General features: G+C 38.0%; 2 protein-coding genes across 12 annotated transcripts in view; one reads left to right on the top strand and one right to left on the bottom strand.

The window, feature by feature from the left end:
• The window catches only part of dnah5 (dynein, axonemal, heavy chain 5), a 242,680-nt gene that overhangs the window by 47,859 nt on the left and 167,103 nt on the right, over positions 1–27,718 (bottom strand). For all 10 annotated transcript variants that reach the window (XM_073925786.1, XM_073925788.1, XM_073925787.1 and 7 more), the window contains 5 exons: positions 25,371–25,508; positions 18,519–18,654; positions 16,094–16,410; positions 12,756–12,911; positions 6,025–6,207 (listed from right to left, as the gene is read on the bottom strand). In XM_073925786.1, the coding sequence (XP_073781887.1) occupies positions 6,025–6,207; positions 12,756–12,911; positions 16,094–16,410; positions 18,519–18,654; positions 25,371–25,508 (930 nt within the window). The remainder of the gene's footprint in view (positions 1–6,024; positions 6,208–12,755; positions 12,912–16,093; positions 16,411–18,518; positions 18,655–25,370; positions 25,509–27,718) is intronic.
• Positions 1–27,718, top strand: part of adcy2a (adenylate cyclase 2a) — a 217,072-nt gene that overhangs the window by 166,868 nt on the left and 22,486 nt on the right. The window lies entirely within an intron of this gene.

The raw sequence follows: 27,718 nt of genomic DNA, 5'->3' as shown, positions 1-27,718 counted from the left end.
TAAATGCTAATAACAATTAGCTACATGCCATTAATAATTATCTAAGTGCAAAAACATATGCTAGAAATGCTTACTACCCTGCAGGAACAAGACGTCAACATGACAGCATATTGACGTTGCACCCCAAAGTAGGGCTGGGTATCGAGTTCGATACTTTTTAAGCACTGACTCGATACTATCGAGTATCCAAAAAATCATTTTCGTTCGGTACTAAATTTCGATACCCAAGGGTATAATCTTGTCAACGTCAGTTAGCTAGAAAATCCTTAACGTGCCCGAATCAAATGCAGGTGATTGGCTGCGGCGAGGCTGCCTTGAAAATCAATAGTTTACAGCGGTACGCCCACTCGCCCCAAGCTTGTCAAATGTGAGGCTGTAATGCGTACATTGAACTTTTAAAGCATAGCATAAATTTAACGCAAACGATGTTTAAGCGATCAAAAGTATGGCTACATCATGCAAAGATTGAGGGCAACAAGGGTAGGTAGGCGTCCAGGAGTCAGCCGACTCCTATCTATAAGGGTGCGGCCTGCCACCCTGCAAAGGAAACTCTATTCGCTCATAACCCAAAGCTCATGACCATAGGTAAGAGTAAGAACGTAGATTGACCGGTAAATTGAGAGCATTGCCTTTTGGCTCAGCTCCTTCTTTACCATAACAAACCGGTACATTGACCGCATTACTGCTGCCAGTGCACCAATCCGCCTGTCAATGTCTTGTACCATCCTTCCCTTACTCGTGAACAAAACCCCGAGATACTTGAACTCCTCCACCTGGGGTAAGGACTTACCTCCAAACTGGAGATGGCAAATTTCCTTTTTTCTGGCGAAGCACCATGGCCTCAGACTTGGAGATGCTAATTCTCATTCAAGCCACGTCACACTCGGCAGCAAACCCCCCCAGTGCATGCTGAAGGTCCATGCTTGATGAAAGCATTAAAATAACATTGTCTGTGAATAAAAGATGAAATTCTGTGGTCGCCAAACTGGACCACTTCCAGACCAAGGCTGTGCTTTGAAATTCTGTCCATAAAAATTATGAACAGAATTGGTGACAAAAGCAGTCCTGCCAGAGTCCAACATGCACTGGAAACAAGTTTGACTTATTGCCAGCAATGCAAACCACACTCCTACTTTGTTTATACAGCCCCTAACAGAGCGTCTTTGACCCCATACTCCCAGAGCACCCTTCACACAATGCCAGGAGGGACACGGTCGAATGCCTTCTCCAAGTCCACAAAACACAAGTGGACTGGTTAGGCATACTCCTATGAACCCTCGAGCACCCTGGTGAGGGTATAGTGCTGGTCCAGTGTACCACGGACTGGACAAAAACCACATTGTTCCTCCTGAATCCTAGGTCCTAGGAATCCCAGGTTAAACAAAATTTATTTTTAAATTAATGTAAGCACTTTTAAGAACTTATGCTTGTCTTTAAGCACTTTGAATTAGTGTGAAAACCATGCAAAGTTTAGCAAAAGCTGCAAAAAAAAATAAAAATAAATAAAAATAAAAAATAAATATATATATATATATATGTGTATATGTATATGTATATATATGTACATGTATGTATGTATGTATGTGTGTATATATATATATATTATGTATGTGTATATATATATATATATTATGAACATTATAATATCAAAATAAGAACTAACTGATTATTGTTATGAGAAACGAGCATGAAAAAGTATTTAATTACCATTTATTGGTAACGGTTAGAAATATTTCGCATGGTGTATCCCCATAAATAAACTTTCATAAAGTGTTTTTATACTTAATTAACTGAAATTGCTTGAACTCTAACATTTCAAAAACAGTCAAACCCTCCAGCAACATCTAAAGGGGTCACTTGGTTCATGGTCAAAGTAGCTTTACAAAGAACACAGGCAACAATTGAAAATCAGGAAACAACTTCAGTTCGTTAGCCACATTCACTTTCACTAGATGCTGGTTCTAGTTAGTTCAATGATGATTCAGTTCCGTTCAGTACAAGTGTGTCAAGTAATTTCCTGTTTCTTCCTTTTCTACTAAGAAGGGTTCTCTGTGTGAGGTACAGTACTTACGCGGAAATGCTTTTTAGTAAATTATATAGCTTTAGATCAGTTGATGGTATATTATTTAATCAAGTAGTTTCACAATCCAAGCAGTCACAGCTTTTTGTGTTCACTTTACAAAGGCCCTTATTAATTTTAAGAGTCTAAAATACAGTTTTCCATCATGCAGAGATGACTAACTAGACCGAGGCCAGGCCAGAAAGCTGTTATAATTCAGAATGACGCAGTGCTGGCTGGCATGGGGATCTGCACTCTTATTAGGCTGAGAGTAAAAAGTGACGCAGGTTTCAGGCCCTTATTCCTGCTTGGCAAATCAATGTCCAGCAGTGAATGTGTTCTGAATACTACTTTAATTTTCTCTACCTGGGAATCTGCAGGAGCTATCAAAGTCATTCTGACTGTGCTAGGCCGAAATGAGCACACGTGACAGCGATTCTCCATAACAATGTGTAGGAAGATACTATTGCTTTGATTCAGATTAACATTCACTTTACTCCAATTTATTTTCCATGTTAAACACCGGTACTCACAATATTAGCAATATTTTGATGACAAGACTTGTTCCATTTCTTTCGAATAAAAAGTAAAAGTGTATATGCAGTTTCAAATAAGTTTCATTCATTCACTCAATTTCCTTCGGCTTAGTCTCTATTTCAGAGAGCGTCACAGCGGAATGAACCAACAACTATTCCAGCATATGTTTTACACATGCCCTTCCAGCAACAAACCAGTACTGGGATACACCCATACACACTCATACACTACGACCCTTTTCACAAGTCACGCAGTGTCCGGTTTCACTCCACATAGTGTATCGTTACTTTTGCCTACACAGAACTCGCCATAGAGAACTCACCCTGTCAGCTGTATATTCACTACAGATATGGCTAGACTGTGACTACAGCAGTTTTCTGTTGTCTGCATTGAAGGTAAGACATCTGATATCAAAATGTAAAAGTGTATAGATCATACAGATTTTTGCTCGAACCAAGAAAATGAGACTTTAAACATTACCAACGACCTTCTTGCTGTGAGGCGACAGTGCTAACCATTGAGCCACCATGCCGGCCTAAAACCAGTAATGATGTAATTGATTCAATGATAAAGAATCAATCAATATATATATATATATATATATATATATATATATATATATATATATATATATATATATATATATATATATATATATATATATATATATATATATATATATATATATATATATATATATATATATACACACACACACACACACACATACATACACAAACATACACACACACACACACACACACACACACACACACACACACACACACACACACACACATATATATATATATATATATATATATATATATATATATATATATATATATATTGCAGTGCTAAGAAAGAAGAAAAAACAAGATAAAACCCTTAAGTCTCCAATACTGTAGTACAAAGATTTGCAATTCACACTCTTTGTCCAGTGACCCAAGAATACTAGAAGCGCTACTCCCTTGTGTTTGCTCTGCAACAGAAACATGTTTCTGGGATTTATTTATGGCTTAAGCTAAAAGCACACACTACTGTGTTTTTGTAATACACAATAATGAAAAATCTGTCATGATTTACTCACTCTTGACTTGATCCAGACAAGTTTTTTTTGTTCTGTTGATATATTGAAGAATCTTTCATACATATAACCACTGACTAACATTTTTACATTTTTAGGTAACCACTTCTTACATATTTTCTTTTCTTACTTGAGATGTCAATGGTTACCGGTTTCTTCTTTTGTGTTAAACAGAACATCCCCCAATAAACTCTAACTGGTTTGGAACAAGTTAAGTGGGAGGAAATATTGACAGAATTTTCATTTTAAGTGAACTATCCCTTTAATATTCAAAGGCCAACCTATATAGATTGTTATAGAACAGTTCTGTCTGGTTTTTGAATCTTATTGGCTGATAGCCGTGAGAAATTAAAGTAATATCAGCACTACGACAGCCTCTTCACCCCTGTGTATTACTCCGCTCACACCAGCGACATCAAGAAGGCTAAACAAATCTCTCCACAGTTTGACAAATATTGCAGCTGTTGGACAACATAATGTACTTTTGAGGCTCTTTTAGTCGAAAATGTAGTTGTCTAGATTGCAACTACGCAGTTTATTGATAATATTGACATTGCACATTACGAGCACTCCTCTGACGGTTACTAATTAAAAGTATGGTGGGTGTCTTTATTTTAGTCTGCTGTAAGGCAGGCAATATTTTGGTCACAGTCCTCGGTTATTTACTCCAGAGCAAACAGATTTGACTGCAATGATAAGTTTAGCTTAATGCTGAATGAAAACTCGGTTGTCATTCTTTTGACTGATTACTGGTATTTATATTGTTGTATGCTAAATGTAATTGATCAATAAATAAATTTCATATTTAATTTCTAAATTGTCCATAGTGTATGAGTGTGTGTGTATGTGTGTGTGTGGAGGTTTCCCAGAGATGGGTTGTGGCTGGAAGGGCATCTGCTGCGTAAAAACATGCTGGGTAAGTTGGCGGTTCATTCAGCTGTGGTGACCCTGGATTAATAAAGGGACTAAGCCGATAAGAAAATGAATGAATGTATTTATGCCATAGTAATTTTGCAGCGATTGCTTTGCTTTGGTGGTAACTTTTTACTGAGAAATACTGGAAGATCTATGTAGACTGAAGGCATTTCATGCAGTTCAGCCTTATAATTCCAAAATTCAGCAAAATCATCTGTTTTGTCTACAAAACCTTACATAATACAGGAGAATCATTCAAATACTATTTCTAAAGTGATGTTTGTGAAGTAGCTCTAGATGAAGCAGCTCTAGATGTGTATTGACAGCGGAAGAAAGTAGTTCCTTATACAAAAGGGTTTTTTAACTTTCTGTGTTTGATTTTCTTTTTTTATGCACACGATTATACCATCAACCTCTTGTATAAACACAATATCACACTCGTAGCAGTGCGATATAGCGGTATATCGTCACTTGTGGGACACTAAGGTCACCTTTACACTGTCAGGTTTTGATGCCCAATTCCAATCTGTTGCCTATCTGTTTTTTTTTTCTGTCTGTTTACACATTCATTTAACTGTGAACCATGTCCGATTCATGTGTTTACACTTGCCATACAATTTACGACGTTGCACATGCATAAAGGCGGGTTATAGCATTTGAGCCACGCTAGCCACAATGAAAGAAATCGTTTTGCTTTTAGCAAAGCTTTTTTGCGAAGTTTGCCCAACTTTAAAATGATTTTGAGGTTGAGGAGGAGGGAAAGGGCCATCTTTGCAGCTTTGCCATATGGTTTATATATGTTGTCCTCCACCATTTCGATGATTTTTTTGGGAGTATTTAATGAGAAGTGGTGGGTCCGAAATTTTAGGATGAGCAAACCAACATTTAATATGCTGTCAAAGTTTGCCCATGTTCCTCTGCTGTTGTTGTTTACCGTGTCGATGTCTCCAAACACACTCTTCCTTCTACGTCATTAAACCATGGAGAAGTACCACATTGTTGCAAGTTTAATGATGTACAAAACAGAATGCCTCAATAATTCTATATTATTCTATAAATATTCTATAAATGATCTGCCTGTGTTCATGATAGTCGCATTGTCACATATCTGATTTATATCTGATTTATTTCCACATATGAAGGAGGCCTGAAACCAATCAGAATTTTTTCATGTTTACACAGTCATAGAACAGATCTGATCTGTGTCACACGAACAAAAAATCGAAATTGGGTCACATTTAACTGGCAGTGTAAACGGTGCCTAAGGTACTCAGCCTGTGGCCTTGTACCAACGTACGGCTCCCACCAGTGCCGATATACAGCCACATCCCACTGCTACACATGTGATATTGCTCATATAACAGTGCGTTCCAATCCAGATATTGATCATTCATCAATTCCTCCACCACTTTTAAAGAGCACGTACCTGTTTCTCAGTGAGAATAACTCTGCCCAGTAGCTGATCTTCCAGGCCCCTCATCGTCACTGTAAAGTCAATAATGGATGTCCGTGCACTGATCTCAGGAGTGTAAGCAGGGTTGGGCAGCTTAGTGGTCACATAGAGACGGAAGCCCTTCATTACGTCCACTTCTTTATCCCCGATTTTCACCTAATGACATGAATGAGTCACAGATTAAAATCACACTTCCAGGGCAACAGCTTTGACATCAACATGAAAAGAGAGCTCCATAACTCAAAACAATTCTTAAATGTATGTACTGTTGAAGTCAGATTTATTAGTTGAAGTCAGATTTATATACTGAAACAAGCTGATGTCCACATTAATACGTTTTCATTTAAAAACACATCTTGTTTTCTTCTTTTTGGCCTTTGATCCACACTGAGGGCTCTATTTTGACGGTCCATGCGCAGAGCGCAAAACGCAGGGCGCAAACGCTTTCAGGGCGTGTCAAGACGCGTTTTTGCTAATTTAAGGACGGGAAATCTGCCTTGCGCCGCGGCGCCTGTTCTAAAAGGGTTGAGTTTATTTTCTTAATGAGTTATAGGTGTCTTTTGAGAATAAACCATTTAGAGTCTCATCTCCCATTCCCTTTAAGAGTCAGCTGCGTCGCGCCAAGAGCGCATTCGCTATTTACAGGACGCAAAGTAAGTCTAAGTGGAAAAAATGAGCATTTCACAAGCAAACAGTTAACAGTTGACAGTTTTTTAACAGAAAACTGTTAAACAGAGCATCTACTGCGCGAGAATGAGAGATAATGGATCTACTTTCACATTCGCTCTTGGATAGGGAAACCTTTACGCACAGACATCAATTAGTCTATAAATAAATAATTTTGTTTGTTAAGCACAAATATTTGTTTCAAAACTGTTTCTAAATTCAGTTCTAATTTCCAGCAAACGAATAAATGAATAATAATAACAAAATGTCTTCAAAAACCTGAGTTATATCCTAAAACACATGCTGTGCCCCATATTGTCTAAAACCTGACAGGTGGGCAAATCTAAGCTTGTTTTTAATAAAACAAATATAAATATGGATATAATAAATAATACTGCTAATAATAATAACATTATACAAAAGCAAATTGTTATGAATGAACTGAAAAAGCCTCCCGAGATGAAGAAGACATAAAAGCAGTGATTTTTCATATTTATGTAGGCTAGAAAATAATATGTTTTGTAATATTTTAATCCTTTATATTTATATCCTATTTCTATTCTTATTATATCCTATATACATCCTTAATATTTAATTTTTTTCATATGTAAAGATATTTGCCTATTGCTCTCTTGTGCGTATTAAGCAGTGCGTAAGCGAGGCACAACTCTGCGCCGGAGTTTAGACCGGGTTAGTTTTAGTCTAATGAAAAATCTATTATAGTTTCTCAAAATAGCAACGCGCCAGCAGTGCGCCTCAGAACGCCTTCCTTTTTAGACCAGAACGCCTATGGGCGCACAAATGAGCGCTAATGCATTTGCTATTTAAACAGCGCAAAATGACTCATGCGCCAAGCCGAAACTACCAAAAGACTACTGCGCCATGCCTTGCGCCACACTGCGCCGGGTGTATGATAGGGCCCTGAGACTGCGTTTTTAGGAAACGAAACAAATCTTTTTGAAACACAGTCCAAAGTGGACACATTTGAAAATGCGTTTTCATTTTGCAGAGTGAAAACGAAAACTAGTCATGTAGTCATTGTGGGCATGTGACACAGTCATATAATCAATTCCTTTAATGCTCTTTACATTTAAAAATTGTGCATTTACTAACGTTTTTTCTCTGATTTTTAGTCAGAGTATGGACCACTGACACATGACATTTGCTTGCTTCCTTCTTTCTCCCCAGCTTTTCCTAGTCACACCCACTTCCTTGCTGTCTGTTCACAGATTTCCATGCCTGTGCACCCTTTCACAAAACAGTGATGACATGTTTAAAGGTCATCAGTTAATTAAATCATCTAACGTTTTTAATATTTAGATTTTAAAAATTATGCACATTTATAAAGATACAGTTCAAACTACAAAAACATTTATGCATACGCGAGGTGTTTCCAATGAATTTGGCATTGTTTTCTCTTCTGAAGGCCATTATTAGTCTTACACAATTTCCTTTCTCTATCTGAAAGTTGTGACAACACTTGAGTTTTTCTTTTATTATTTGAGCAAGCTGAAATACAAACAAATGAATTCTGATCCTTTACCATTCACCGGCAAGCGAAAGCAGTGCGTGAGCAGCGCGTGAGCAGCGCGTATGTCGAGCAGAAGCAGCACGCAGGCGTTTGCCTTTCACACCAGCTGCGTCTGCAGTGCGCAGCTCTCCGGCAGCTGCTGCAGAGATCAACATATCGCTGTCTATTCTATCTAGTTACCTATGTCTCTCTATATACAAATACACTTTTCAAACTTTTTATCTGCACCAAGACCAACGGCAACCTCCTCCTATGCTGTTTCTTTAACCTGAAAATCTTTATTTTACAAATTTTATAGATCAAACAGTACTGTATGCTTCTCAAACTCTATGAGGAGTATGTGTCTACAGTCAGAAGACAATCGCCTGTGATATCATGTCATTTGGTTTGTGATTGCCAGGATGTTGTAAACCCATAGTTATAATAATATATATACAGTATAGTTATAATGATATTTATTCATGATCCACTTCAGTAATGTCCAGCGGCAGAGTAACAGCACGTTAATTCATGCTCGTGCAAAGGATGAGACGGACAAAAGTGATCAGTGCATGCCCTTCTTTAACTTATTTTCGTGTTCTCAGGTTCACAGTGCAAACAGCTCCCAGGTGGAATAACTTGAGCGAACATAAAGCAAAGCCGAATAAAGCTTTCTTCCTCTGCTTGAGCAGCACAGCACACAGCGAGTTTACATCATCCAGCATGCGTGCCAAACTACACTACCCACAATACACTTCGCTATGGACTACAATTCCCGTAAATCACTTCCCCTCTCCAACAAAACTGATACTAAAATTGTTTTACAATTGGTTTTGAAGTTCGGGCCGAAATAAAGGTTTGTTGCAGTTTTTAATCGTTTAAGTTCATTTGATTGACTATATATAAATCAGTTGATATTATTGACACATTTATTGGGTAAAATTGTTACTTTTTACTGTCATCCAATGTATTTAGGTCATTATCAATGCACTGTCACTTTAATTGAGCGTGAGCAGCACGTCAAAAATAGACCCAGCGCCGAAATTATCGCTGCACCGCTGCTTCAGCGACGCTCACGCCTCGCTCTGACGCGCTGCTGCTGCGTACGGTATGAAAGCTCTAATCTGTTAACATGGACGCCGAAAAAACATGCGCTGCTCACGCTCTGCTCACGCACCGCTGACGCTTGCGGTGTGAAACAGGCGTAAGTGTACCCAACTATGATGACTTCCGCTGCTTTTAGAAGTGTTAAAAGAGTCCATATAAGTAAAAAAGATAAGATAGACTTGATTTGAATAAGTTACATGACCTTTCAACAATATAAAAGTCTTAAACATTAGAAGTGTCGATGACCTTTCTAGCATAAAATAGTGTTGGTGAAGATGTTTAAAAATGATATGCCCATTATCTCAGCAGGGAGTAGCTCATTTTATTTCTGTGGCAATTAGCAGACATTAAATGCAGACGGCTGTGATGTGATTATGCAGTGGTTTGACAACAATAAAGCACATCCAGCGTCTCCCGTTTGGTCTGTGCTATAAATAATGTGTGATCAGGTGTTTGCACCTTTGTATTAATAGTGCTGACTGGTTAAAGCTGTCAGAGCTATTTCCTCAGCTTGCTATTTCCACTTCTTTTTTGGATGTGTGAAACAGCTGCTGTAGGTGATTGTGAAGCAGCATCACATTTTATTTTGGCCTGGATAATTGATAAGGAAATTAACGAAAGATGGCCGCAAGATTATGACTGTCTCTCACAATCAAGTAGTAAGCTGTTAAAATAGCTGGTGTCACCACAGATAATATAACAGAAGTTAGAAAACAGTATAGCATCGATACTTTCATGTTCTGTTAAGTTTCTTATATTAATCTTAGCTTAAAGGTACAGTATGTCATTTTTACCACTGGAGAGCACATATTCAAAACAAAAAAAGCAAAGGTTTAATGAGTGTGAAATGATGAGAATTGTGGTCTTTATTAAATCTTTTAGGACTCCTGCAGAAATCATGTTCATGGATGAGCTAAAGTATTTAAGAATTAGTATATAGATAAGACTAAAAGCTTTTTAACAATTATCCGATTATATGGGATGCTGTGTGCACTGAATTTTGCTCACAAACCATTGACATGGCCTCCATTTTCCAGGTGAGTGAAATTATATACTTATATACCATCTCTATAAATGTATTTGTTTTATTTAAGATCATTTATCATTCATATTTTCCTTAGACTTGTAATGCACTCCAGAATCTGACAGATTGATAAGCTGTAGGCTCTAGAACAGTCATCTGAAATGTTGCAATGCAGTGTTATGCCTGGATTTCATAAATAGCCTTGCATTTATTAACACAGACTATATTTTAAGTATTTGGATGTAATTCATGTTTTCGTCCTGTAGAAAACAGTGAGAAGAACAGTGTTTAGTGGCTCAATGTAGTATAACAGGAATGTTTTTAAAAATCTAAACACTTTATTAAAATAGTGTACAACCAAGCACAAGTGGTCAGATCACAAATGAGTCACATGTAATGAAGCATTAAGTGTTTCTTTCGATAGAAAAGCCAGCCTAAGCAAAATGATAGCAGGCCTCTGTAGCTCCGCTACTTTGCCCTTGTTTGGTATCCCCCAGTCGGTGCGATGATGTGCAAACAAAATGGCGACGGTTGGCCATGCCTTCTGGTAGCTTCTTTTGCATTCTTCAGAAACCTATGGATAAAGTCATGAATACTACATCCATATCTTTTACAGTCTATAGGTTTTTCCCACATGTATATTTACGAGTCAAACTGTTTACCAGTGTGACCCAAGTGAAGCTCAAGCATTGATACTTTTAACCCTTGTGTGAATATGTGAATATTTTGCAGGACATTTAATCTATATAGGCTGTATTATATTTTTATTTAAATAATGTATTTGACAAGTATATTTAGCTCTGTTTTTCCTTGTGTTTATATTTGAAGTTTCAGCTCAAAATACCAAACAAACAATGTTTTATAACTCTTTGAAACTGCCCCTTTTAGCCTTTGTACTTAGCCCTTCTAATTGTGCCTTTTTTGTGACTGTCACTTTAAATTCAAATGAGATGGTGGTCCCAGCCCTCTTTTCAAAAAAGGACAAGCTACAAATGCCTAAATGTCAGCATAGTGGTAGATTCAAAAACAAGACTAACTACCTATGCTAATGAGAGAGAGATTGTCATTAAAGGGGCTTTCCTTCTATGATGACACGTACATACAAGGGCAACATGTCCATCACAGTGTTTCTGCAGACTGTTTTTATGAAGTGTGATTGTTAAAAATAAAATGTATACATTTTTACCACTAGAAGCTGATTATATTCACAGACTATTGCCACACAACTAAGGGTGTCACGATCCTCTAAATCCTCGATTCGATTACATTTTCGATTCTAAAGGCACGATTCGATTCGATTTTCGATTATGAATAATTAATTAATTAATGACCAATTAATTATTTGTAGCCTACCGTTTAAACTACCTGACCTGCATGGTCTTTGTTTTACCCATAAACAAATCATACAGTAAATGAATAAAGGCAAGATACACACATAATTACCACCTGTCAATCAATTTTTCTGCGGGACTCGTGAATAGGCAGTGATCTGTGTCGTTATAATGGCGTCGGTAAAAAAAGACGCACAACCAACAGGAACCAGCCAACAGTATCTGAGGTGTTCGCTAAAATGACAAAGTACAAGTGAGTGAAAGATTGAAGCAGTCCTCTGACTGCCTGGACCTGCTGTCTCGAGCGCATGGCTGTGTGTGCGTCTGTGTCTGTGTGGTCACGTGATGTGCATTTTCAGAGGTAGAGAGGAAGGAGGGCTGCTCAGAAATGCTACACGCCACTGTGGATGTCAAATCGTTGTCGTTCTAAAATGCCGTTTAAAAACAAACACAGTGTAAACAGGGCCTGAGTGTGTACTTTTCGCGAGCGGATTTGCAACGGGGGCGGGCGGAGGATCGCGATGCCGGTGTTGTCTATCGGACGAACCGTACGTAATACGTACATAGCAGAGCTTGCAAAACTGTGTTTTTTTTGTCGACAACACGAACGTTGTCAACATAACTCACTGGAAATCCAAAATGCTTAAACACCGGCGACTTCATTGAAAGAGGAGAGGGTTTAAGCTCTGTCGACGGGTCTCCTGCTTCTGCAGTTTAACAAGCACTTTAACAAGCCTGTTTTTTTCCCGCTTGGCAAGCCAAGCTGACGTGACATGGGAGCGTGGCAGCTTCGACGATTCTATTTTTTGATTCGATAATCGAAACTGAGCATAAATTTCGATTAAAAATCGAAATCGTGACACCCCTACACACAACTGTGTTTAAACCACCTATAAACGTGATTTTTGTACAGTATGTCCTCTTTAATGCTTCAAATTAATTAATAAGATACAAACAGCAAGGTTTAACATTATCATAGATTTGTAAATAGACATTATCATAGATTTGTAAACATATAGCACAGTGATGTCAGACCTCTTTTGCTTATTGCTCTTCATAACAATACCTTATAAGTGAAGCCAGTCTTGATGAAGTTCTTTTCCAAGACATTGTCCAAGGCTGGATCCAATTCCTCCCCAACATCCTCAATCAGTAGCGGACGCCCCAGAGATAAACTGTCCTCTAGATGGTTTCTGAAATACTTGTGATTCAGCGAGGTGATCTGTGGAAACAGCAAGACCTTATTACAGACCCAACTCAAGTTCTGTTCCTGGGGAAAGCTATTACCTAAGGAGGAGGTGAATTGTTATGAGGTCAAACCTTGGAAAGGGTGTCTGACCTCTCAAAAAGAAACCATGCATCAGTGCAAGCTGTGCATAGCCAATTAGATTTCAGCATGGCTTGCAAGAATATAAGTGTTCAACTTTTTACACCTGAAAAGGTATTTTGTTTTAGGGTACTTTATGTTTACTTACCACCTAAAGCATATTTTCTCTTACCATTGTCAGTGTAGCACGACAAAGTGAATGTCTGTTCACTTTTTTCTCCTTTCATATGTAAAAAAGTATGTTTTACTTGTGATTTTAAGATGTAAAGCACATTATGTTCTTGAGGTTTTTCTTGTAAGACCAGCATTCCAAAATTGCTCATATACTTCTATTATTCCAACACAGGCTAGTTGGAAACTCTGCTTACATTCTGAGTTTGCAAAAACATACTTAAACACATTTGACTTTAGGTCGTATGACTGTTTTTCCAACAACTTTTGTTTCTTTTCACACAATTTATATTTACAATGACATATTATGGATGAATAAAGGATTGTTTTCATGCAGTTCTTTGCACAACAACGAATAAATACCACAAAAATACAAAAAAATGTCTAAGATTCGTAATCAAATATGTTAGCCTTACCTATCTATCTTCATATGGACAATTTTTAGGGTTGAGTCTTGTTCCACAAAAGAAATAAACGCAATGTAAAATCAATGTAAATTTATGTGATCAAAATGCCCTTTTATCTTTGCTACTGAAAACAGTATTGGTTAGGTTTAGGTCTCTGTTTTGCTAGGTAATCTGTATGATACTCTTTGCCTATTCCAAAAGTTCACACTTAAATACGCTTGGTGTTAATAGCAGGTTTGGCATGCTTTTCTAGAAGAAAATCTCTGAGCTCAGAGATAATTGAGCCCAAGGCTCCTGCCTGGTCAATAAGCATATAAAGGGGGTCCGGAATCAGGTAGGTCTTGAGAATTCCGCCTGCAAAAGGGAGGAAAAGGAGGAGATGGGGTGGAAGGGGGGATTCTTCCAAAACGGAGGTAAGGCAGTAGGGTGATATCGGTCTATTTATTGTAAGCTTGAATTAGTTAGTTTATAAAACTCCACTTATGGTGATACAAGAATGATGTGTATCTAAAACATACAACAAAACATACTCCTAAGTAAAGTTTTTCAAATTAACAAAAATGTAGACAACGCCCTCTATAGTGGATAGTAGTGGATTTGAAACGTGCAATAAAATGTGCCCAGAAAAAGTATTTTACATTTTGGAAAATAAAGGCTGAGGCATATATTTACAATGAGCTTGGGTTGTATTATTCACAAATGGTTTATTTAGGTTTTATTTGTACTATACACTACCTGACAAAAGTCTTGTCGCCTATCCATGTTTTAGGAACAACAAATAATAATTCGACTTCTAGTTTTATTTGATATTAGAAGTGGCTTATATGAAAGAGAAAAGCCTCTAGATTACGCTTATTTTACCAAAATAAAATATGATTATGTCTTTATTTTTAATTATTTTTAATTAAAGGTACAGAGTAAAAATCTACCCTCTGCCACTTTTCCAAAAGATCAACTAGAAGTCAAGTTATTATTTGTTGCTCTTACAACTGCGATCGACGACAACTGACTTTTGTCAGGTAGTGTATGTTAACAAATGTATTTTCATTTATGTTTTTATTTATGATTTGTAACAGCTAACTGATTGAAACATCCAACCCAAGCTCATTCTGAAAACGTAGTCCCGCGGACGTTTCTGGAGACAGCTGAATACGTCCCGGGGGGTACGTACGGCCGCGTTAATTTTTTTCAAGCGAACGCTGTGGGGTGGTGTGACGCTGTTCCCTTTCGCGCTTGCCTTACCTCCTTGTGGAGGGCTTCCCTGCTGCAACCCGTTTGTCCACTCAGCTCAGCGCGTACGTCGACAGGCTCGAGATGCGGAGAGGGGTCGACCACGGCGACCGGTTTCGAGTCCGGGAAAGAGCAGCTCCAGCAATCAGGTAAGACAAAAACAGAATCCCAAAAATTAAGTGAACGAGTTTCGTGACAGGGTGAGAACGCGGCGAAATCCGAAAATGCGGTGGAATAATAAAAACCAGGGCTTTTATTTTTTTGGACGGCTTTTGTGAACTGTTGCTCGGGTTTAGGGAAGCGAGCGGGCAGGCGGGTCGATCGGTAAAATCGGTTGGGTTCAGGGAAGGAGGAGGGGGAGTCGGCCGATTGGCCAGTCGCGCAGTCAATCATCCGGTCAGTCGGATAGCGGCGTCCGGCGGGTTCACGCGAGAACAGCGCGGGCGCGGAGAGGCGTCTGAGGTGCGAAAAAGCGAGCAACAGCGGCCTCTCGCGGATTCGCGAAAACAAAAACTGCAGCCGTACGTACCCGCCGGGACGTATTCCGCGATCTCCAGAAATGTCCGCGGGACTACGTTTCCACAATGAGCCCGGGTTGCAAACATCTTTTTCAACAAAGCAATATGTACTCTATAAACACCGATGAACCACACTGTGTAAATTCATATTATCAACAATGTACTGTATGAGTTATTCAATAGCTATATTTCCATCCAAAAATGTGAATTAACTTTATGTACAAAACTGTGTTATCGCATAAAAGACGTGCAAATAAAGCAGCGTTTCCATCCAATCTTTTCTTCATTTATTAAAGTAAACGCGAGGTGGCATTTGAAGGCATGAGATGTGGAGCACAGGCACTCTTGACAGTTCTGGAGGTCATTAGTAATATATTAACACCAATACTGAAATGGTTAAGGTGTTTTAGAAATGACTAAAACAATATTTCAGATATTTTACAATGTGCTCAGCCTGCTGGTTTGTCCATTCATACACATTTTTATCATCACATGATCTCTTATAACAAAATCACATGACCTTTTTAATGCGCATACTGGAGTTTGTTCGGTAAAAGTGTTTCCATTGTAGTTTATGCACATCTTTTCTTATCGAATAAAGAGTTTATTCTGCTTAGTTATGCGCATGTATTTTTATGTGCATTTTAAAAATGTATGCGCATCTTGGTGTTTCCATCTACCATTTTTTATGCACATATCCAAAATATGCATAAAATTTGGTGGCTGCAAAAATAGCTATTGTGATTCTTACCTGAAGTTCATTCTTGGACTCTTTGTTCTTGATCCAGATCTTTCCCTGGGTCTGGGGGTCAATCAGCAGGGGAAATCTGGCAGCTTTTGTGACAATTATCCCATTCTGGATGGACAGATCATCGTTAGGCAGTCCCTGCAGGTTCCATTCACTTACTGTTGGAGCATCGATCAACATCTCAGTAAGATTTAGATTGGTTCTAAAAGGAATCTGGCGGAACTTCATTTCTCTCTGCCAATCAGTGAGGAGGAGGTTGCGGAACTCTTGGTTAAAAGGTCCCGAATAGGACAAGAAGGCAGTAGCCAGCAGAACATCACCTGAAAAATGAAAAATGTAAAATTAAATTCTTAAATGTAATAAACTAAATGTTATTTGATTTTAAGTTAATGCTGTGCAGTCTCTTTTGAGTATTTTTTGCAAACATCAGTTTTGTTGAACAAACAAATTTGGGAGTTATCCCAATTGAAGACAATATATGCCAGATTTACCAAACAGACAATCCACAAATGAAAGGACAAAGACGCAACATCTCATATCAACCAACGCAATAAGCATAACACAAATTAGCGTAGTGGCAAATAAGCCACTATTCTCATAAGGTGTGGGTGATCAAAAATATACAGTGGGTACAGAAAGTAATCAGACCCCCTTGAATTTGGGCACAGGGACAGAATGACTGGGACAGGATGGCTGGTTGCAATTAAAGGAAAGATGAATGCAGCCACGTACAGGGATATCCTGGACGAAAACTTTCTCCAGAATGCTCAAGACCTCAGACTGGGCCGAAGGTTTACCTCCCAACAAGACAACGACTCTAAACATGCAGCTAAAATAATGAAGAGTGGCTTCGCAACAACTTTCTTTGACTTTTCTTGAATGGCCCAGCCAGAGCCTTGACTTAAATTCAATTGAGCATCTCGGGAAAGACCTAATAATGGCTGTGCACCAATGTTTACCATCCAACCTGACATAACTGAAGAGGATCTGCAAGGAAGAATGGCAGAGAATCCCCAAATCCAGGTGTGAAAAACTTGTTGCATATTTCCCAAAAAGACTCTAGCTGTATTAGATCAAAAGGCTGCTTCTACTAAATACAGAGCAAAAGATATGGATACTTAGGACCATGTGATGTTTACATTTTTTCTTTTTTAATAGATCTTAAAAAATGTCAACACCTCTGTGTTTTTCTGTCAATACGGGTAGCTGTGTATACATCAAAGAGGAAAAAATGTACTTAAATGATTTTAGCAAATGGCTCCAATATAACAAAGAGCAAAAATCCAGTGGATATGGAAAGTATTCAAACCCCCTTCAATTTTGTAATATACAAAAGTATAGTTTTAGTTTATTTAAAAGAGCAGATTGCAAACCGTCTGAGCAAACTAAGATTGTGCTGGTATTACATGACTCACCCTAGTCGTCTTTTCATTCCTGAAGCAAATTAACAACTACATTTAGCAAACAATATGTCTGGATAATGTGTTCCTCTGCTATTACAAATACAGTTGAAGTCAGAATTATTAGCCCCTGAATTATTGGCCCCACTGTTTATTTTTTTCCTTGTTTTCTGTTTAACAGAGAGAACATTTGCTCAACACATTTCTAAACATAATAGTTTTAATAACTCATTTCTAATAACGGTTCTATTTTATCTTTGCCATGATGATAGTAAATAATATTTTACTAGATATTTTTCAAGACACTTCTATACAGCTTAAAGTAACATTTAAAGGCTTAACTTGGTTAATTAGGTTAACTAGGCAAGTTATTGTATAACGATGGTTTGTTCTGTAGACTATCGAAAAAAAATGAGCCTGAAGCGGCTAATAATTTTGTCCTTAAAATTGTGTGTAAAAAATTAAAAACTGATTTTATTCTGGTCGAAATAAAACAAATAAAACTTTCTTCAGAAAAAAAAATATTATCAGACATACTGTGAAAATTTCTTTGCTCTGTTAAACATCATTTAGAAAATATTTAAAAAAGAAAAAAAAATTAATAGGGGGCTAAAAATTCTTACTTCAACTGTTTATGTGGAAAAATGCCATGCACTCTCTGCGATGCCTTCTCCTGACAACAACAACTGCAGCCTTTTTTAGGGTATCATTTAAGGCATGCATTTAAAGGTTTTAAACAATGGCGCAAATACCCATAATTTGATTAGCCCAGAACATAAACGGTGTTGCGTGACTCATTTAAATACTCCTACAAAGGCATTTTCAGTAAGGTCTGGCGCAAAAACAGCTGTGGCCCTGCCTTTTTATTGCTATTCCTCTCTGTGTGATATTAGTAAACACCCAAAGTACTATTTTAACATCAAAAAGACAGGTTGTGCTGCCTAAAAGTAAATCTGATCCTTTATGATTATATAGGCTTAAGGGTAAAAACTGCAAAAAGAAGCATTGAATATTCAGTAAAAACACACCAACGAGTCTTTTGGTCTGTGCAGCAAACTCTTTACTAAGCTGTGTCCAACGCTCCTTTTCTCCCGCCAGCCCGCTGATCAGACTAGAGGCGGTCTGCATCTTGTGTCGACACCGTTCTGCATCCTCCAGTAAAGTCTGAGAGAAAAAGAGGGTGAGAAGATAAGACAAAAAAAGATTAATTACGTTACAATGCGGCAGTGTCCTTGTTCACATTTATTTACCTTTATCAAGAGTGAGAGTGTCTTTAAATTACGTTTAATGTATCCGAAGAAAGTTCGTGTTGTCTTATCATTTAATAGGTGGATGTGTTTATTCAAGGCATATATTTCAGTTATGTTGTGTCTGTTATTAAGGTACTTGACGGCGTTAAAATTAAATTGCATAAAATTGTTTAACATCAAGGGTGCCATGGTGAGTCAGTGGGAAGAACTGTAGGCTCGCAGCATGTTCATTAGTTCGAGCCCTGATTGGGCTAGAAGGTCTTTCTGTGTGGAGTTTGCATGTTTCCTCCAGTTTACCCCACAGTCCAAAGACATGTGGTATAGGTGAATTGGATAAACTAAAATGGCCGTAGTGTGTGTGTGTGTGTGTGTGTGTGTGTGTGTGTGTGTGTGTGTGTGTGGGTGAGTGTTTTCCAGCACTGAGGGTTCATGAGTTAAAATACTTTCAGTGTTGGGTTGTGGCTGAAGGAAAAACAATGTGGTACGCACACAGACTTATAATTTTCAATCAACCAGCCTAAGAACTGTCGTGCCATTACAAAATCAAGATCTGATTTCTATGCCTGATAGATATAGCATGAAAAGTGGGTCTCAGACCAGACAAGAAGCACTGCATTAAGTTCCATTTCCATCTCTTTAAAACATGACCATTTATTTTACCCCAGTATTTTCAATGGACTTTCTGCACTAGCCTGCTGCTACTGAAGGTGCTTGCATTCACACTGACTTTCATCTCATTTTACACTTTAAACAACTAAATAAATGCTTAAGGCCCCGTTTACACTAGTACGTTTTAGTTTTAAAGCGGCGTTTTAGAAAGAAAACGATCCGCGTCCACACTAGCGTTTTACCCAGCGTTCCTGAACAGCTCTCCATCTACATTAAAACAGAGAAAACACACATCACGTGACCACACACACAGACACACACACTCTAGCATGCGCTGCAGAGTGCTTTGAGCACATACCCATACAAGGGGTGTGCACATCGGACTGTTCATCAAGGATCTCAAGTTTGATCTAATCTCACTATATTGGCTAAACGTGATATATAATTCATCTTGTTGTCTATATCTAACAACAAATTCCCAGACTTTGGTCTTTAAAATCTATTACTTGTTCTCAGGTAACATGTTTTGGCCGAGTGCAATTATAAGTTTGGGTAATATCTTAATTAATGTAACCGCGGACACCGATTCTGCACAATTGACTGATTGCTTGCCTTTTTTTCTCTATTGTATAAACTTATTGTATGTTATACTTTTAAAATGGCCATTATTGATTATCAAAACTGATATTCAGTGAAAGAGAGGGTATGTTTTGTATTTTCAATTAAAAGAAAAAAAAGGCAGTAATGTTATAGGCTCAGTTTGGTATAAATATGCATGAAGATGATACTCATATTTTGCAGCTACACGATACACATTTTTGATGTCTGTTAAGTTGCTAATATCAAAATGAAAATAGCAGTTCCTCATATCATGTTTTAAGTTTATTATTAAGACAATGAAACAGCATAGCCAGGGTGATGTAAATGACTTTGTAAATGAGGAGAAATCAGGAGTTTAATTTCCATATCAAACTTGCGAAGTCTGAATTTACACGGAGAGGATGCAAGACTGAACTGTGTGTTTAGGCTACTTAATATTGAGGAAAAAGCCCCAATCAGAGAGGCGAATGTCGGCAGCCCCGCCTTCATTTTCAGATGTCTCCGTTTTCCCCCATCCACACTGAGACAGAGCAGCAGCGTTTTAGAATGCAAACGGCCTCTTCAGCGTTTCCAAAACGCTCCGTTTTCGGCGCTCAAAAACTCCGGCATAGTGTGGACGGATGGCGTAATAAAATTGAAAATAGTCATATTAACCTTCATGGTTTCTGTCAAGTAAGGTTATTATTTGTTGCTCTTACAACTGGGATCGATGACAAGACTTTTGTCAGGTAGTGTATATGTCATATAAATATGCCTATATGAACTATAATATGTCAGAGATGTGACAATGGTAAAAAAAAATCATTTGTTCTCACTGGTATAATCAGATGTAAATCATCAGCATAGGATCAATCAGTAACAAGCAGCTAATCTCACAATTAATGTATTAACTAATTGATAAATTGTTAGAAAGACACATTATACAGTGTTAAAAGGGAACACTGATGTTTGCTTCAAAGCACTTTTGAAGATAGTCCCAATTTTGCAGAGGCACACGGAGTACACACTTAAAAGAATAAAAGATGGTTTTAAGGTTATTCACTAAACTGCTGATTACAGTCAATTTTATGCAAAAAAAAAAAAAGGGGGGGGGGGGTATTTACTTCAGGCTTGAAAGGATAGCTGATTCTCAATTTGTTCAAGGAATAAAAAGTGAATAAAAAGAAAAAAGTGCTTTGCTTTGATTGGGACAAAGTTTGAATTTAAGGCAAATAAGAAAATGAAATCAATACTCTCTAATTTCTTGGGGTGTAATTCAGGCTTGCCAAATGAACAAATGAAACTGCTATATTTGGATTACTTTATCATCCTCATCATCATCATCATCATGGAAGTTGCTTACACTCTAAAGCTCGGCTCACACTGTGCGATTTGTAGCATGTCAGACTGCAGGAACATGATTCCTATGTCACCCTGTAAGATCTCAGTTGTCTTAATGTCAGACTTAATGACAATCAAGACGTGCCAAACACGACCATTCATATGGAGTTTGACGTCATCTATCCGTGACATTCACGCTCCTGCATAACCTGGGTGTCCAGAGCTGGGATCTGTTCCATGAAGCCAAATTAGCTTGCTAGACAGATACATTTACTTTGTACCAATTCTGGGTTTTAGGTATTATAAAGACAGCTCAACATTAATCACACTTTGTTGTCATGGTAATTTGCGCTTCACAGCTTATCTGCTCCTGCTCCAGCACAGGTTTAAAGCTGCGGTCACACTTGAGTTTGTGCGCGTGAAATTCTGTTGTGCGGAGCTGCGAAAAGGGGCGGGATAAAACAAGATGATTAGACATTAAAAAAGCGAGCGATTGCTCCATGTTTTAAATTTCTGTCCAGAGAGGTCATGTTTTGATCCTTGATTGGTCTCACGCAGTCAAGTGATGTGATTTCGCAGGTCAGAGTTCACCAAGCTTGAACTTTGCACCGCAGCAACCTGGGGAAACTTGACGCATGACCCTGCGTTTCCGGTCTGACGCATTCGCGTGCGTATGAATAGAAGTCTATGAGGAGAAAAGCCCAGTGTGACCGCACCTTTATTCTGGATTAGCAATCACAGGTTTAGCAATCACAAACCGAGATTCAACCGTGAGGCAAAAAAGACACACCCCCAGCCAGGCTCACACTGTGCGATTTGTAATAATTCTAAACAATTGTAGCATGTCAGACTGCAGGAACATGATTCCTATGTCACCCTGTAAGATCTCAGTTGTCATACTGTCAGACTTAATGGCAATCAAGACATGCCAAACACGACCATTCATATAGAGTTTGACGATATCCATCCGTAACATTCATGCTCCAGCATTCTGACTTAATACCTCATGGCAAACAATGTTTGGCTGTGGATATTTTTGCTCACAGCATGCCTCAATAAAACCAGCTGGTTTGAAGTTGTTGTGCTAATTGCATTATCAGATTCAGTGCTTCTATTGGTTCATGGTTTGACACTCATCGCGGCTGAAGTCACACTGTAGCAAATGGTCTAAAAACTTCTGACACTGCCAGAATATCATTGGATAAAAAATGTGATTGCAACAGCCATTAAGTAGCTGTTGGTGAACATGTCAAACTAAAAATCGAAGATCACAGATTTTAGTCTAGGATTACAGAAGTCTATTAAGATTTCCTAAATTTGTATCAGACGACCAAATCATGGCTGAAATTGCAGTTTGACCTTTAATGCTTTTGTGCCCTGCTCTTTAGACTTTGCGTCTATATCGTTAAAATAGAGCCCACTATGTTTACGATGCCCTGAGAGCTGAGCTACTTATTTTGATTTTCTCAGACATATAGAATCAAGATAAGTGCGCAAACGTCTATCACACACACACACACACACACATTTGTTTTTGTGAAAAGTGGGGACATTACATAGGCTTCCATTCATTTTATACTGTCCAAACCGTATATTATATTGCCCTCACCCTACCCCACCCCTATACCTAACCATCACAGGAGACTGTGTGCAGCTTTACTCTCTGATTAAACTCATCCTGTGTGATTTATAAGCATTTTAAGAATATAGGACGTCACCAATGTCCTCATATTTCACCTCCTTTTTGTAATACCTGTGTCATACCCATGTTATTATACAGATTTGTGTCCTGATATGTCACAAAAACATGCACACACACACACACACACACACACCATATTACTCCATGCAAAAGCTAGAAGCTTTTTGCACTGCCAACCGATGATCAACAATAATAATGATTAATTTGAGCTTTTCCCAACAGGGAAAAATGGCAACTATCAGGAATGCAAGATTGTATGGGCTTTGGATTGAAAAAATGTCATTATAATGGAAGTCAATGGGGCAAAAACAGCCACAAACATAATGAAAGAATAGGGTGACGCAGTGGTGCAGTGGGTAGCACGTTCGCCTCACAGCAAGAAGGTCGCTGGGTCGCTGGTTCGATCCTCGGCTCAGTTGGCGTTTCTGTGTGGAGTTTGCATGTTCTCCCTGCGTTCGTGTGGGTTTCCTCCAAAGACATGCGGTACAAGTGAATTGGGTAGGCTAAATTGTCCGTAGTGTATGAGTGTGTGTGTGTGTAAGTGTGAATGTTTCCCAGAGATGGACTGTGGCTGGAAGGGCATCCGCTGCGTAAAAACCTGCTGGATAAGTTGGTGGTTCATTGTATGGGCCCAGATTAATAAAGGGACTAAGCCGACAAGAAAATGAATGAATGAAATTTAACATAATGAAAGAGTGTGTATTGTTGAGTTTTTGAAAACTTTTAAAGCATTTTCCCAAAATGTGTCAAAATAAGATTGTCACCAAAAATCATTCCACTAGCTGAAACACAGACAAAATTTTCAAATTAAGATTTAAAATCATCCTAGAGTGGATGAAATCATCCCAAGCAGCATACAAGGGTCAATAGCTGACCTTTTTTAGTTTAATTATAAATACATACAGTATGTAGATATACAGCTGCAATTCAAAATTTTATTTATTTTCAATCAAGAGATAGAACTTAAGGAAAGCTTTAAGGAAAGCTGATTTCATCTTGCTGTATAAATGTTTTTCAATTCTCTGTATTTTTTCTAATCTTTTTATCTTTGCATAAAAATTGCTCTTAATCTTTTGTGAAGTCAATCACAGGATCTTTATTTTTTTAAGGTCTCTAAGCCCCGTTTTCACTGCCAGTTAAATGTGACCCAATTCCGATTTTTTGCTTATATGTGACACAGATCAGATCTGTTCTATACCGTGTAAACGAAAAAAACGCATGCATTCGGATATTCAGAGATCGGTTTCAGGCCTCTTTCATATGTGGAAATAAATCAGATATAAATCGGATATGTTACAATGCGACTATCATGTAAACAGGCAGATCGGATTAATTGAGGCATTCTGTTCTGTACATCATTAAACTTGTGACAATGTGGTGCTTTTCCTCGGTTTAATGATGTAGAAGGAAGAGCGTGTGTGGAGATTTCGACGCGGTAAACAACAACAACAACAACAACAACAGAGGTTACAGGGAGGAAAGTATTCAGTTGCCACAATTGGCTACCACCAGACCTGAGATCTCTCTCGTACCCACACATTCCTCTGAATGGTGGAGGACATCATACAGCTTATAAACCATAGGAGCAAGCTGCGATGATGGTCCTTTCCCACTTTCTCCACCTCAAAATCATTTTAAAGTTGGACGAACTTCGTTGTAACTTTTTGTTGCTATTAATATACGCACTGCGGGCTACACATAGAACAACTTTATTCTCTCCAAAAACACCAGTGCTCACACAGGCAAAGGCTACATCTTCAACTGCACACACACACATCAGGGTCATACCATTACATAAACTGCGTGGGGGTAAATCTGGACTGAGCCATTTACTGCTTATACTACACCGCATATTTCACAGAGCTAAAAACAAGACAATTTCTTCTATTGTGGCTGGTGTGGCACAGATGCGAGATCCTGCGTTTATGCATGCGCAACATCGTAAATTGTATGGCAAGAGTAAACACATGAATTGGATATGGGTCACAATTAAAAGAACGTGTAAACGGACAGACAAAAAGAAATCTGATATAGGTAACAAATTGGAATTGGACATCAAGACCTGACAGTGTAAACAGGGCCTAATTGTCTCTTTGCCAATGATGTCATGCCCTCAAAGCCTGAGTTCACAGAGAAAGTCGATGATCAGAGACATGGTACCAACAACGCTTGATTGCACCGGTTTGAATTTGTCAACTTAAAACTAATCCTGTAATCCCAAGTTTGTTCAGCCACTATCATGGTACAGGCTCAACAAAACCTTATGTTGGTTTCTAGTAATCCTGAAGACCTTGATTAGCTTGTCCAGGTGTTTTATTTAGGGTAAAATGTGCAGGACAGTCACACTTTAGGAGCTAGATTTTACACTCCTGCCCTATTATATCCAGCACAGCGGTTACCTGTTTTTCCATCATTGCCTTCTCATACTCTGCTTGAACCACATCCAGCTCTGCTTGTTTCGCATCCAATTCTGCCTGGGCTTTCTGGAGGTCCAAATTAGCTATGGTCAGCCTGTTCTCCTGCACTGCCAGATTAGCCTGAGGGTGACAGACAAAGAGAAAGCGTTTCAGCCTTAGTGTGAAACCAAAGTGCAACACAGTAAAAACACCATTATTTATTATGTCACAGCATTATTTAATGTATAAACAGACTGTTTTAAATCTATCTGCAACTACTACTTACTGCTGTTAGTATTATTTTCAATTTAGTTTGGATTTCTTTTACCTTAGCATTGCAGTGTAAATGGCTTTACTGTATTTTGACTTTTGCATTAAATTATGAATTGAAACACTTCCACACATTAAAATGTACTCTATTTTAATGTATACAAAACTGACTGAGCTTCACATTTAATAATCTTTTTTGTTATCACTGGATGTTAAGGGGAAAAAATCTGATGTTTTCATTAATATTTTCTGTTCTCGATTTATAAATGCTGCAAACTGTTTAGAAACATTAAAAGTGTCCAAGAAGATCTCCAAAATCGTCACACGCATTGACCCAGAGACTGTTTAGATGCATGTCACTGATGAGAAGATGACAGATGTTTACTGCATGATGACTTTAAACAGCCAGCAGGCACAAGACGTCAACATGATGTCAGATTGACGTTGTACCCTAACATCGTGGGGACGTTGCATTTTGTTGGGAAATAAAAATCAGGTTGAGGAGAGAACTAAACATAAGCAAAGAGCTTAGAATGACCAAGAGGCGACACTCAATAGAACGTTCCATTGCAACAGCAGCACCCAGCAACAGCCCCGGATTCCGCCATTCGGTCGTTTGTCCATTGGATCTTATTGCTTTCTCAATGGCAAGCAGCTGCTTTGTTTTTTATTTATTTATTTAAAAAGCGCATTGAAGCTGAGGTACAACCTGAAAGACGTCAATACAACACTTACTATCACAATCATCAGCACTTTTAATAGTTTATTTTACAGACTTATAATACGCTGTTGTTCTATTGGAGTTTTCATTCCAAAATTGCCACCGAGCCATCTAGAGGCTGTTTCCCAAATCGCCTCTTGGTGATTCTATGCTCTTTGACGTAAGGCCAATATCAATCTCTAACATTCGACCTAAAATAAACCAATTATCAACGTCTAATGATGTTGCATTTTAATGTTGTGTGGACATTACCAATATGACGTCTATCAGACATTGTATTTTGGTTGCCATACCTGAAAAACACCTGTCACTCTCCAACCGAAAATCAACAAAATTTTAACATCATTTGACGGCATTATTGGACATTAAAATAAGATTGTCCTTAGACGCTGGCTAGACATTGAATTTTAGTCACCTGATGTCACAACATAAATCTAACCTAATATTATTGTCTTATGTGTGCCTACTCAGCAATAACTAAATGCACTACAAAATGTTACATTTACACACATCCACAAATTACAAGTAAATGCATCAGCCTTTTACAGCGTAATACTCACTTACTCTTGAGTACTTTTAAAAGGGCTAATTTTCACTCATACTTTGAGTAATATTTACAACAAATACTTTTACTCGCACTACATTTTTAGATAAGTATTAGTACTTTTACTTAAGTATGATTTTTCAGTACTCATTCCACCACTGATTAAAGCTAAGAAATATAAACTAACAAAGAGGGAACCTTGATGTCAAAACATAATTGACATCAAACGTAACATAAAAAAACCCATAGCAACCTCAAATAGATTTGACTTTAAATCCTTGATGTCCGTTAGACATCAACATATTTATGCCATGGATGACCACTAAAATAAAAAAGGGTCCCACTTTATATTAAGTGGTCTTAACTAATATGTACTTACACAGGAATTAATAGTATGTTACAATGTATTTATTGTTTAAATACATGTATTTACTGTTTAATTATGCTTGATTAAATACATGTATGTAATTACATCTGTAATTAACTTTTGTAATTACATTTGTAAATACACTGTTGACCATCCCTTACACCTTAACCCACCCTTAAACCTACCCATACCACCAAACCTGTCCATAACCCAACCTCTATCCCAACTCAAAAGCACCACAAGTGTTTTCAAATACATTATAAACACAGTAAGTACATTGTATTTATTTTTTGATGCAAGTACAAAGTAGTTAAGGACACATACTGTAAAGTGGGACCAAAATAAGTATTAGACAAATATAAGAAAGTTTCATTAATCTGAAAGCTTAAATTACAAATGACAAATTTACACTGGATTTTGTCTCTCTACATTGAATGTAAACTACCTTG

Source organism: Danio rerio, chromosome 16 (genome assembly GCF_049306965.1).
Source record: "Danio rerio strain Tuebingen ecotype United States chromosome 16, GRCz12tu, whole genome shotgun sequence".
NCBI lineage: Eukaryota > Metazoa > Chordata > Actinopteri > Cypriniformes > Danionidae > Danio > Danio rerio.
The sequence above is the reverse complement of the archived record's forward strand: the minus strand, read 5'-3'. Positions and strand labels throughout refer to the sequence as shown.